Source organism: Corvus cornix, chromosome 1 (assembly GCF_000738735.6).
Source record: "Corvus cornix cornix isolate S_Up_H32 chromosome 1, ASM73873v5, whole genome shotgun sequence".
Lineage (NCBI taxonomy): Eukaryota > Metazoa > Chordata > Aves > Passeriformes > Corvidae > Corvus > Corvus cornix.
In genome coordinates this window covers 21,068,711-21,082,265 of record NC_046332.1, presented here as the reverse complement: position 1 = coordinate 21,082,265, position 13,555 = coordinate 21,068,711, and the positions used below count along the sequence as shown (strand labels likewise).

Sequence of the window (13,555 nt, the reverse complement as noted above, 5' to 3'; positions counted from 1 at the left end):
TAGCACTGAAAAGTGGACAAAAGTTTATATACCATGAACACAGTAAAAAGCTGCCTTTGAGATGGTAGAGTCCTCCCCCCATTTATTTGTTCTGTCAACCAGCAGCATTCCTTCAAACTCATTTCACAAACCTCTCCCCCTCCATTTTCTACATTTTCATATCTGTTTTCCCCATCATGTTAATTGACTGTTGTAAACAATTTGTGACTGCTTCAAGTCTTTGATGTTTATGGCTACTTCCCATTCTGTTAATTTTTCATACAAAGCATTTCATTACATTCAACATAGTGCAACTTAGGCAGTAAAATAGAAACAGTAGGAACTATGAAGATGTTATAAGAAAATTTTATTGTCATGGATTTCTATACAACATCACCATTAAATCAGACGAGTCTGGTGGACAGTTGAGAATGGCAAGGACTTTCTCTCGCTGTGCTGGAAACTACAATACTTCCAAAGGGGATGCTGCTGAGGCAGCCTACTGCCCAGGAATATGCCTTCAGTCAGTCAACAGCTAATTAAAAGCTGTGCAAAGGAGGCTGTTATCTAAACTCTTCCTGAACTAAATGGAAGGCTGCAACAGGAACTTGTCAGTGGGAAGCTGTAAAGACTCATCACTTGGACAAGGGCATCACAATAGTGACCATAGACAAATGTGGAACAGGAATCCTAAGTTTCAGCAGCAACTTCCAGACAGTTGTCATCATATTTCAGAGGGGGAAAAAAATAAAGTTTAATGGGTGCTTAAACAGCCATTTTCTACATGTACAGCCTTGATAACCAAGTCATTTCCTTCACATGATCTACACAACTGAGTCTGTACCATACATATGAACAACATACAAATTCTAATATTTTAGTACTTCAACCTAGGCTTTTCAGATTTTTGTTTAATACCAGGATATACTTATCTTGGCTGTAGGAAAAATGTAATTGAAAGGAGGCATATGTGCTGGCCAAGCCTAATCATACTTTAGACCAACTCTACAAGCATCTCCTTGGACAAAGAAAAGTCTCAAAAGAACCTAAGAAGTTATTTGGAGGTTTGTTAGGATCTTACATAAACAAACACACAGCCTTATCCCAAGTCTCTTGCAAATTAAGTATGTTGCATCCCAATAAAGACTGAATATTAACATCAACTTGTAAAACTAATTTTGGAAAATCATCATGAAAACCTTCAAGAATCATGTAAAAGCAGCGTTGCACTTAGGCACATCTGCTAATCCAGGCCTAACACATGTTAAGACATTTGGGCTTTGTTAAGTTCAAAAGGCACAACCTGAATATGTGTTTATCTGCTGACTGCATTTTTGTGTGTGTGTGTGTGTTTGATACCAAGTCACAAGGCCTGCACTTTCACTAAGGACAGACTTACCTAATTTTGCTCTGATGTGCTGCTTAGGAATTCACATTAGGCAGCCTGACTAACTGTCCATTGTGGCTACATGTCCTTCACATACTCAAATGTCCTTAAGGTTTGATCGTAAAATATCAGGATGGTTTATAAATAAAAAAGTTAGGAGAATTATGATGCTGTAAATTACATCTGCCCTTGGGGGCTGCACTGACCTAAATTCTCAAGCATTATAATTATCACATTTCTTAAAAGAAAAAAGCCCAACACACACAAAAAGCCAAACAAAGCTTGCATGCACATACCTAGCCTCAGCAAAGAGCTGAAAGACATGCAGCTCCAGTGCAGAATACCAAAATAGTTTTGTTGTACTGATCCCTGTCAAAAATTGAAAATGTAATCAAAGATGCACAATAACTGAAGTTGCTAAGTCTAAATGATCATACTGAATTGTTCATTACAAAGAACTTCTGAATAGAAAGTAAGGCCAGTGGGCACTTTCAAATGATGCTGTAAGGAGAGGTCTGCTTGTAGTTACAAGTGGATGTTCATGGACATCTGGCAGAAATGTCATATTTCAAGTGTGTTTTTAAATGCCCACTAAAATGGCTACAAAATACAATATTATTTCCTCCCACAGATTGAAAAAGCTTCTTGAACAAGAAACAGTGTATCAGGCAAAAAAAGAAAAGGAAAACAACAAGAAAATAGCTAAACTGAAAGAAGAATTAACTAAACTGAAATCCTTTGCTTTAATGGTGGTGGATGAACAGCAAAGACTCACTGAGCAGTTGAATCAGCAAAGTAAAAAAATTCAAGAATTAACCACTTCTACAGAACAAGCACACGAAAAGCTGACTTTTGCTGAAGCAAAAATTCAAGAAGAGAAACAGAGATCCAGCAGGCTGGAAGCTGAACTTCACACCCAGAGCAGTAAGATTTCCCAAGACCAAGAAGCAATGATGGCCAAACTAACCAATGAAGACAGTCAGAATCGCCAGCTCCGGCTAAAATTAACTGCTCTCAGCCGACAAATCGATGAGCTGGAAGAGACCAACAAATCTTTACAAAAAGCCGAAGAAGAACTGCAAGACCTAAGGGACAAGATAAATAAGGGAGAGTGTGGGAACGCCACTCTTATGACTGAAGTAGAAGAACTACGGAAACGACTGCTGGAGATGGAAGGAAAAGATGAAGAGCTCATAAAAATGGAAGATCAGTGCAGAGAACTTAATAGAAAGTTAGAAAAAGAAGCATCACAGAGCAAGAACCTTAAAGGGGAAGTTGATAAACTTAATAAAAGAATTATGGAGCTGGAGAAACTGGAAGATGCTTTCAACAAGAGTAAACAGGAATGTTACTCCCTGAAATGCAACCTAGAAAGAGAAAAAATGTTAACAAAGCAGTTGTCCCATGAGCTGGATGGTTTAAAAGCTAGAGTTGGTGAGCTTGAAGCAATTGAAAGCAAGTTAGAAAAAACTGAGTTTACACTTAAAGAAGATTTAACAAAGCTGAAGAGTCTAACAGTTATGCTTGTGGATGAAAGAAAAACTATGGGTGAAAAAATAAAGCAAACAGAAGAAAAGCTGCAAGCTGTGACTTCTCAGCTCCAGGTGGAGCAAAATAAAGTGATGTCAGTTACAGAAAAGCTGAGGGAGGAGAGTAAAAAGGCACTGAAATCGAAATCTGATGCAGAGGAAAAAATGTCCAGTGTTACAAAAGAAAGAGATGAACTGAAAAACAAACTCAAAGCAGAAGAGGAGAAAGGAAGTGATCTTGTTTCCAAAGTGAATATTCTAAGTAAAAGACTTCAGTCTCTGGAAGATGTTGAAAAAGAATTTCTTAAAAATAAACGTAAGGAGAGTACTAAATCTAGCACCTCCTTGCAGCAGGAAAACAACATAATCAAAGAGCTTTCCCAAGAAGTTGAGAGGCTTAAGCAGAAGCTCAAAGAAATGAAGTCCATAGAAGATGATCTTATGAGAACTGAAGATGAATTTGAGTCTCTAGAACGAAAATATGTCAGTGAACGGGACAGAGCCAAGCTCCTATCAGAGGAGCTGGAGGCTGTGAAAATGGAATTGGCAAGGTATAAATTAACAGAAAAGGCAGAGTCCAATCAGGAGCAGCGCCTTTTTAAGAAACTCAAAGAAGAGGAAGCTAAATCGAGTCATCTTTCCAGAGAAGTAGATGCACTGAAAGAGAAAGTTCATGAATATGTGGCAACAGAAGACCTAATCTGTCACCTGCGAGGTGATCACACAGTTTTACAGAAGAAACTCCTCCAGCAAGAAAACAAAAACAGGGAGTTAGCAAGAGAAATGGAAAGCCTCACGAAAGAACTGGAGAGGTACAGATCCTTCAGCAAGAACGTCAGGCCCGGTCTCAATGGAAAGAAAATTTCAGATGTGCCAGTTTTTTCTAAAGAAATCCAAACAGATCCCGCAGACAATGAGCCACCCGATTACAAAACCCTCATGCCTTTAGAGCGAACAGTCACCAACGGGCAGCTCTATGAAGACAGTGACAATGAGGAGGAACAAACAGTGTCTTTCAAAAGCAACTCATCCACCGCAAATGCCGCAAACAAAAAATTATGGATTCCTTGGATGAAGTCCAAAGAGAGCCATCCTCAAAATGGAAAGATACACACAAAGCAAAATGGAAAGTGTGCACAGACTGGAGATCTAGTGCTAAGCCATACACCTGGCCAGCCCCTTCACATAAAAGTGACTCCAGACCATGGACAGAACACAGCAACCCTTGAAATAACCAGTCCTACCACTGAAAGCTCTCACTCCTACACAAGCACAGCAGTTATACCCAACTGTGGCACTCCAAAGCAAAGAATAACCATTATTCAAAATGCCTCCTTAACACCTGTAAAATCAAAAGCAGGAGAAGGTTACATGACCCCAGAGCATGTAATTTCTCCTATTACTATGACTACTTTTGCAAGATCTCAAACTCCTGAATCGTGTGGTTCTTTAACTCCTGAAAGAACAATGTCCCCTTTGGCTTTACCTGGCTCAAGCTCTCAGGAACAAACTCTCTCCTCGGAGCCTTTGGAAATGGGAGCCAAGCATGCTGTTTTTAGAGTATCCCCAGACAGGCAGTCATCATGGCAGTTTCAGAGATCTAACAGTACAGGATCGAGTGTAATAACTACTGAGGATAACAAAATCCACATTCATTTAGGAAGTCCTTACGTCCAAGCTCTCACCAATTCCAAGCCCATCAGCCCTTGTAATGCAGTGCAAGACAACAGAACTCCAGCACTAGCCAATGGCCTACCCACTAAGCCCACCAATAAAATCACCAGCAGTATTACTATCACACCAACAGCCACTCCTCTTCCACGGCAATCACAAATTACAGTAAGTAATGTCTATAACTGACCCCCATCCATGCTGACACCCTTACCAGCAACCCATCCTGTTTTTCATCCCAGCAAGAATTATTTGGAACAGCCTCTTTACTTTGGGAAAGATCTGTGCATGAACTATACAACAGCATATGGAACTAACGTTAAGTTTTGCCTGCTTAGTGTTATCAAGTGTGCACTTACTGTATATCTTCTCATTGAAATACAGTTATGTAAAATATTTAGTCTTGCACTTGTATAAATGCATCTTTATGTATTGCCATTTTCAAAATAACTCACATTACTTTTGACTGCAATTTGCCTTGGTAAAATATTTTAACATTACAAAAAAACAGTAAATAATTGATTATTTTCATCATTGCTTGCTGAATATTTTTTGTTTGTTATGTGTGGTTTGTATTTTTCTGCATGTATGGTAGAATTTGAATTAAGCCATAATACTGCCTGCTAATTTCAGATAAGACTTGATTCATTATCTTCCCTGCTATTTCCCAATTCCTTCTAGCCCTCTCATTTCAGGTAATTATCAGTACATCACACACAAACACAAAATATTATGTATTGTATAAAACTGTTTGGCTAAAACTCTTTTTAAACCTTCCTGCAAACTTTGCTTGTAAGTGAACCGAGTTCAGAAGCTTGTATCACAAAGTAATTCTCCCCAAACAAGGGTTTTTTTCCAATACAACAGAAAAACTGCCATCATTTAGGTACGCTCTAAAACAATAAACAGCAACATTTAAATTTCTAAACAATAATTTAGGAGACCAGATTTACATACAATACTCAAATTTTGTCTAAGCTCCTAGCCATCAGTTTGACAAACAGTATACATCACACAGGTACACTGAGGAAGAAACAAGATTACCAAACTATGGCATACCTTCATGTTTTTCACTCCATAGACAGAGAAAGCTTGGCAGCAGCATTAAGCAGCATTACTAGACCAAGTCTCCAAACATGTAGGCCTCTGGGTCTGGGATAAATAGGAGTGCCATACAGAATGGACAAAGCAGGTTAAGGTATTTCAGTGACAATTACAGTGTTTGTGCCTAGGAAAAGGACAGAAATGTAACTGATTCTGTCCTTTACACATGTGCCAAGCAGTCAATTTTAATTTCCCAGAAAATACTGCTGGTGGTGGAGCAGCTTCACATACAATGTAAATCAGTCCAGAAGATCTGGAATGCACTTTTAAAGTTCTCTTTTTCGCAAAAGCTGTACACTCCAAATCTAAATTGTAACAATTGTTCTTATTCTAAAAAGTAAAATGCCCATAAATTTAATGCTTTTGGGGGTGATATTATTTAAAAAAAAATTTAAAACAGCAACCTCCTTATCAACAAGGAAGTTTGCAAGTAAGCAGAAAGTCCCTACCCACTAAACCCTTATCTTTATTCTGCCTATATTCCCTAGAGAAAAAAAATATTTCTCCAGTATAACTTAGCAACGGATTCAGCAAAGAACTTTGGCCCATGATCTCACATAACAAGGGGACTTCTATCATTTTAAGTCCTTTTGACTGACAGGAAACTAAATGTTTATAACTGTAGATAATAACTGCTTTTAGAACACTTTCTACTGAAAAGCAAAGTCCACCACCCATATACACTTTTTCTCAGTAAACAATGGGAAGAAAAAATATTAAATTATATAATATGTGTGATTGAAATGGATATTAACATATGTATTACAATTGGGCAATGGCAAATTCAAAAAGAGAAGTTCTATGTGGACCTTCACAACCCCAACTTATGTAACCTGAAGTTACCAGGCTTCATAAGAGGTCCTTCTTTCTTGTTTTGGGTCACTCTATCTCCATGGCTGCACAAGTGAGCTCTAAGACCTGGGTCAGAAGGAGTACATAGTCTTATTCTGCAAAGCAAACTTTGACTCACACCAACTTCAGCAAAAGTTACTGATGAAGACAGCAGCCAACACTCAGGCAAGACAAGATTATAAAAATTTTAGAGCGTGCTAATTATACAAACAAGTTACATAATTACATTCAGGTTGCACATTTTTAACTGCAGGGCTCAGTCAAAATTAAAAATCAGTACATTCTCTGCACTTCTGCTCTTTGGGATACTGCATATCCTGCTGAGCCATACCTAAGATCTCTGCAGGAACACATTACAAGCATGGCACTGAATAACTGTGTCTGAAGTACCGACTTGCCAGCATACTAACAGACACCAAATTCTCCAAAAATTAAAGGATTAACATGTGTCCTCCAGAGGCACTAATATTTTCTTCAGTTAGACTGAAAAAGCTTGTAGAAAAAAAATTTAGATCTACCTTCAAAAATACACAGAAGTGCGTTGATCATTAACCACCTGGCTATCTATTATAATATCTTATAAATGAAAAGCACAAATGAGGACACAGCAATAATCACACACAGTCCTCTGGACAATTACCAAGCTATTACAAATAAGGACATTCAGTCTTTAAAGCTAAGATTGGAATACAAAACCTAGATGACAGTTCAAACCATTTATAAGTATAATCCCTGTCTTAAACTCATAATGATTTATCAGTAACTGTCTAATTAACAAAAGACAAAGGAAGCAGCCACTCATGACCATTAACTCCAAAGTAACGAGCATCAGCACTGCCTGGAAATGAAATTGCTACATTTCCAAAAAACACACCTTGATTAAGGGATTCTTACATTCCCCTACTGATGAAGCAACATCTGTGTAGATTTAACTGACGTCACAGCAAAATTTTTGTCAGTCATTCCAACAGATAAAAAAAATCAAATAATTATTTTTGCCTGAAAGTAAGATTTGCACAATGAAACAGGTTCATTCTGTTTGAATTCCCAAGATAAATTTCAAAGCTGAGAAAATAAACACCTGCATGTATTTGCTGTGAGCTGAAACTTAATTGTTTAAACAGAAAGTTAGCCGTAATTTTATCATAAAATAGCAAATAGAAAGCATAGCTTAAGGAATCAAATTATCGATTTACAAATTAACCCTGAATTGTTCAGATCACCACTCCGTATTTCAGAGTACTTCCACTTTGCTGAGAGGGAATATCCACCTACTTCCTTGGCAGACAATAAGAAAGCAGAAGGGCAAGGAGAAATTTAAATAACTTATCTGCACATCAATTCAAGCACTCTGAACAAAAACATCAAGCATAATATTAAAATTCAACAAGTAAGGCAGCTTTTCTAGGAACTTCAACTACTCTAAGTGGTAAGTATTGCTGTTAATTTGGAGGCTGAGAAACTTTTGCTTTCAGCAGTTGCTCAAAAGCCTAAAGTCTGACAGGTATGTAATGATTCATTTAAATGTTACAAGGAAATAAGGTCACATAGTAAGAAGCATATATCAGAGGGATTAAACTGTGAAAGACAGCGTAAAAACAGTTTTCAGCAGATCATAATATCAATCCTTCTCTTTTCCAAACCTCTTGACAAGCATCTCCTCTAAGGTTTAAAAATCTACCTTTTCCCCTTTATGTTTAGTTCCCAGCAAAAGAAAGGGAGAATTAACTGATTAAAAAATGACAGCAGTTACCATCTCACTTCCCTTCATCTTTTTGGGTTTATTTCAGTGAATGATCAATGGACACAAGCAAGGGCAGCACAAACACTTTGGTGCTCAGCATTTTTAAGCCATTCTCTTTATGTGATTAAATATCTCGGAAGAAATACTTGCAATTTTTGTCCTTACAGGGAGGATGGATGAGGGGAGGGAGGGAAAAGGAGGAAAAGCAAAACGAAGAGAATACAAAGTGATAATGGTCATCTGAGACCAAAGCACCCATCCATCAACTATGAGGTAGTATTTCAAGTTATTTAAAGACCTCCTGCAAGTCACTAATTAAGATCTAGAAAAAACAAAAATTACAGGAGCAGACTGCTAATCTTCCTCATCCGAAGCACTGTAGCCAATACGGTGTCTGGGGACAGAATGTAAGGCTGTAATAAGAAAAAGGTCTGTATGTAAGCATTTCATGCAAGGCTTAGGAAGGCGTGCTCCCCACACTAGGGAAAAAATAATCAGGAGCAGAATTGTACAGCTCTATTTTCTCAACAAGATTCAATGGATGCTGCAGGGTTAGGTGATGGAAATGGAGTAACCATCTGCAGGATGATTTTGTCCCTAGGAAACAGATATTGAGACAGGCAAAACAAAAACTGACAACTGCCTAATCTCCAGGCTTAAGCAAAGACTACCAAAACATTATGTTACCAAGAAACAGAAGGGAGAAAGATCTTATGGTTCAAATACAGCTCCAGCACAAGTGGGTGTATAAAAATGCTTTAAAATTAACACCAAGTACTGTAAGTGGGAAATTGCTCAAAAAAAAGAGACAAATCATAAAAACTTAAGCAGCATGAAGCGTTTTCACAGATCTGCAGCCAGTGCCCCAAGATGAAGCTGAATTCTCTCTGTGCTGTAGCTAGCACATTAGCCAGTGACCCACCATACTGTGGGCACCCAGAAAGCTTCAAATACCAGAGTTGCCAACCAAATGTAATTCTCTTCTGACCACAAAGCAAAGTACTCTTGAGAAACACTTTTTGTGCACAAGTGGAAAGACCTCTTTAAATCAACATCTCTTCATTTGCCATGCAGTGGTCTGACATCACAGGGTCTTCAAACAGGGATGGGCCAAAGAAGCTCCCTCCCCTTTTTTGCCCCTACCACAACCCAAATTACAAAATATTGCCCTTTCAGTTGTGCTGCCACCACTGTTCCAGAAGGCAGCACTGTGAACCAGGTCAAGAAACTAACCTGAATTTAAAAAAACTAAAGCAAAACCACAAACAAAAAGCCATGCTCCACAAATCCTCTTTTCAAAAAACCAAAACAAAAACCAAACGAACAACCTCAACAAAACAGGATCCATATCACAGCTCAGCTTTATAAAAGAGCTACATCAGCATAACTGAACGGACAAGCAAAAAGGAAAAAGGAGCATTTTATAGTGCAAACACTGCCAAAGTCCTGGTCCCATCACCTTTGATGCTACCGCTATTGTCTGAAGAGATACAATCTAGCATACAAATACATCACAAAGCACTTCAAATATACAACAAGCATTCATCAGTCCCGTTAACATAATTCTGGATTTCTTTTGGGAGAGTTGACTTGTGCAAAATCCAAGCAAGGCAGTTTCTAACGTGATTAGTATCTGTATTTTCTTATCCTTGATTGTCTCATATGCAAGCCACTATAGGTCGTTTTATCCTGAAGAAACATCAATCTTAGCTGGATAAAAGGTAGAGAGCCTTTTATTTTAATTATCATTTTATATATATTAGGAAAAAAATATATATATTGAAAATAGGACTCTGATTAACACACCTTTTAATGTGGCCTTCCAAGAGGAAAACAGCCTGCTCACAGACAGAAAAAAGTCACAACGGTAAAAGCTAGAGGGTCTTTTTTCTTTTCCATGCAGAACCTCTGTAAACCTTTCCACCATATAAATTGACTAACATAGGGAAAACATACTCAAAGCTTTCAAACAGACAACATTGATAATGAAGACATTTTCACGTTAAAAGGTGTGTGTGGGTATAAGTGCAGCTTCAAACACCTTTAGAAACTGCCACAGAAATACGCAAACACGAATATCCCTACCTGCCCCCAACCTGTACAGAATGATACCCCACTGCCAAGAATCTAACTCAACAAATGCCAGTGCAGCTTTAAACCAAGTGGGCTGCTGGTCTGACCCAGGCTGTATTCTCTCTAACAACACTGACACTTCAGCGCCTGCAGGAACATCTAAGTGCTGGCACTCCCCTCTGCGGGACACAACTGCTATTGCAGCGTGTGTAGTATTCTAAAAAGGCCACACACTTCTGTTCCTAGGCACCCCCAAGTGCCCTAACAAGGTGCCTGAGACCCCTTCGACTTTTAAGGGGCAAAGGGAAGATTAACAGCAAACAACTGTTCACTCCAGCTGCATGATGATGCTGATGAACCAGCCCCAGGTAACCTCGTCTTACGGGAGTTAACCCACAACATAACCTTACCCTTCCCTGCATCTTGTCAATTATCTACTAGAAATGAGTCTTTAAGTCATCAAAAGTTTAAAATATTATCATCACACTTCCCAGCAAAGGCACGTCGTAAGAAAAGTAAGGCACACAACAGAATTTTAGAAACTAAAAATACAACTTCAGCCTCCAACCCTTCTTTTCCCCACAACCAGAAAGTAGATTTAAACTTGGCATTCAGGATATAAGACCACAGTGACACATTTAAGTACATTAGTGCAAATTGTGTCACATATATAGAAATAATTTCTAATATTAATACAGATTTTTCTGTCAAATATGCCGTATTATTGAAATCAAGAGCACTGTAATAGGGCAAATATCAGCAGAAGAGTAGAAGATGCAGAAAACAGAGCTTAAAAAGGATCTCAGGACATTTCTGAGCCTATTCCCTCACTATAACTTGACTTAAAACCTTCCAAATGAAAACCTGGTTCATATGGTTCTAAAAAACTTCTGCAGTGACAACTTCACAGTTACCCAGGAATATGTAACAGGGCTGAAATACCCTTGTATTAAGAATCTTGCTAATTTCTAAATTAAATCTACGTTGCTGAAATTGTACTCCAGTATTCTCTTTCCTATCTCCCCCACTGGACTTTGAAAATTATTTTCTCTCCAACACATACTAGAAGACAATTATTACATCTCTTCTCAGTTTTGTTTTCTCCAGATTAAACAAACCTAATTGCTCTTCCACTTAATAGCTCACGTACTATGACTCTAGAGATTACTGGAGAGTCATTTTCCCTCTGCTGAGCTGTTTATAGTGGTGTGACAATGCAGTGAGCCAAGCCAGACACCAGCCTGGCTGAGGTCTCACCAGTGTTAGTAAGAGTAAGGATTTTACACTGCTCCTGCTCACACATCTCAGTATAGTCACACACGCACGTGTGTTGCATAAAAGGGAATTCAGAGCAACTGAGACTTCTCACTTTGGATTCCTAGAAAACAAATGCCAAGACCTAGTGAAAGAAAAGTAAAGAAAAGGAAGTATCTGAATGCTCTGTGCAGTTGAGGATGCCTAACCAGAAATTTCAGCCAAAGCTGTCTGGCTTGGAGACCAAAGGGAATATTCAAGTTTATCACTTAATCTTAACTCGTTCTCACTTGCATTCAATCATCCAGGAACAAACTTAAGTCTGGCAAGAGGCACGCTTATGCACATACATACATGGGCTTCTGCGTGAAGGATCTTCAGCGCCATCCCCTGGCCACTTTCACTAAAGCTGAAAGTGATACTCAAATTTCTTAAACTAAAAATTTAAGCAGTGAGAAAGAAACTTTATCTGAAGTTATTTCGCCTAGATCAAATGCTACGATGATGTAGAAAGACAAATAAGAAAACTTACAGCATAAGTACTACATGCTCCTCCCTATTTAAATGAATAAAGTTCAAACAGGAAGCAAAGCACACGTCATACTTCCAGAAGGAAAAAGAAAGGATTAGGACCAAAAGCAGGAGAACTACTTCAACAGCACAGAAACAGAAATATTTTCTCTCCGTGACACTTCCACACACACTTGCCTTATCCCACTCCCCAGAAAGCAAGCATTGCATTGTGTTAAAAGCTCGCCCATATAAATAAGCCACCTCTGTCCCTATGGGAGAGAAAAAAGGTGGGTATGGAATATATATCCTGGTATTTCAGAGCATGCTTTCTCTGTTGTCTTTCTGAAATTAGAAGGGGCATTTTGACACTAATGTGTGAAAACTTCTCAATTATCACCTATGCCAGTGTTTGTCCCCATCCCTGAAGTATCCACTGTCATTTGCTAAGAGACAACAAACGTAGTCCCTGTGTAGAGTTCTCACTCTAACACCCTTTCTTCTGCCAATTCCTATCACAGGCAATTAATGTCTGCTTCAGAAGTTACTTTAAAAATGAAGTTAAAATGCAGCTTTCTTGATTCTTAGATCATAGCTTGCCTTGAAAATTAGCTTTAATTGTTTATTTCTCCAACTAAGCACTACTGACAAAAACTTGGCTATTTTCTAAGCTTAATGCCTTGAACCAATATGGTGCTGTTGTACTTAGAGACAGATGTACCACATAATCTAATTTAAAATATGTGGCCAGTTTAATGTTTTTGGGGTTAGTTGTCATTGCTGTTGCAGTAATTATTTGCTGATGCTTACATAGACTCGTCAAGTAAAGGAAAACTGCATAACTACTCAGATAGGTCACTCCTGGGTAACATTTTGTTTCTGGGGGTGTTTCAAGAGCATTAATGGGAACTCACAAGGGATCTCCAGAACATGAAAGGCAGCTGAGCTTGCTTTTTGAAAAATAAACATATCTTTTTTCTCTTCTCTGACTTCGAAAGATAGCAGATATAAAAAGTGGCCTACAGACAGCAACTCAAGGAGACATAACTAAACAGCAATGATGAACACAAAGCCAGCCAATTCAGAACACAAATGAGAATTCAAAAAAGAACGAGGGAGACTAAAAATATTCATCTTGAAGAAGATGAACTGGTAGAAAGGATGCATACACTTGAAGAGAAGTAATTCATGGTGTGCACACAGATTTCCCATACTTAGTTAAAAATCAAATTGAAAAGGCCCACCAAAATCTATATATTAGGGGTTTTTAGTCATTCAGGTCTGTCTAAAAACCAAACCAGACATCCCAAGATACAAGCCTGCTATAGCCAGTGTATCTGCTTACATTACTCTACACTAAGCAGTAGGGAAGGACCTAGGAGTATTACACAAGGATTTTCAGTACACATACAACTGAACCAATGCAAAATTTTATATATGGTTACTCCCAAG

General features: G+C 38.3%; 2 protein-coding genes across 6 annotated transcripts in view; one reads left to right on the top strand and one right to left on the bottom strand.

The window, feature by feature from the left end:
- Window positions 1–13,555, bottom strand: part of CMSS1 (cms1 ribosomal small subunit homolog) — a 225,447-nt gene that overhangs the window by 201,388 nt on the left and 10,504 nt on the right. The gene's annotated exons all lie outside the window — the stretch shown is intronic.
- The window catches only part of FILIP1L (filamin A interacting protein 1 like), a 189,356-nt gene that overhangs the window by 167,969 nt on the left and 7,832 nt on the right, over window positions 1–13,555 (top strand). For all 5 annotated transcript variants that reach the window (XM_019283781.2, XM_039558205.1, XM_039558210.1 and 2 more), the window contains one exon: window positions 1,998–4,734. In XM_019283781.2, coding sequence (XP_019139326.1) covers window positions 1,998–4,734 — 2,737 coding nt within the window. The remainder of the gene's footprint in view (window positions 1–1,997; window positions 4,735–13,555) is intronic.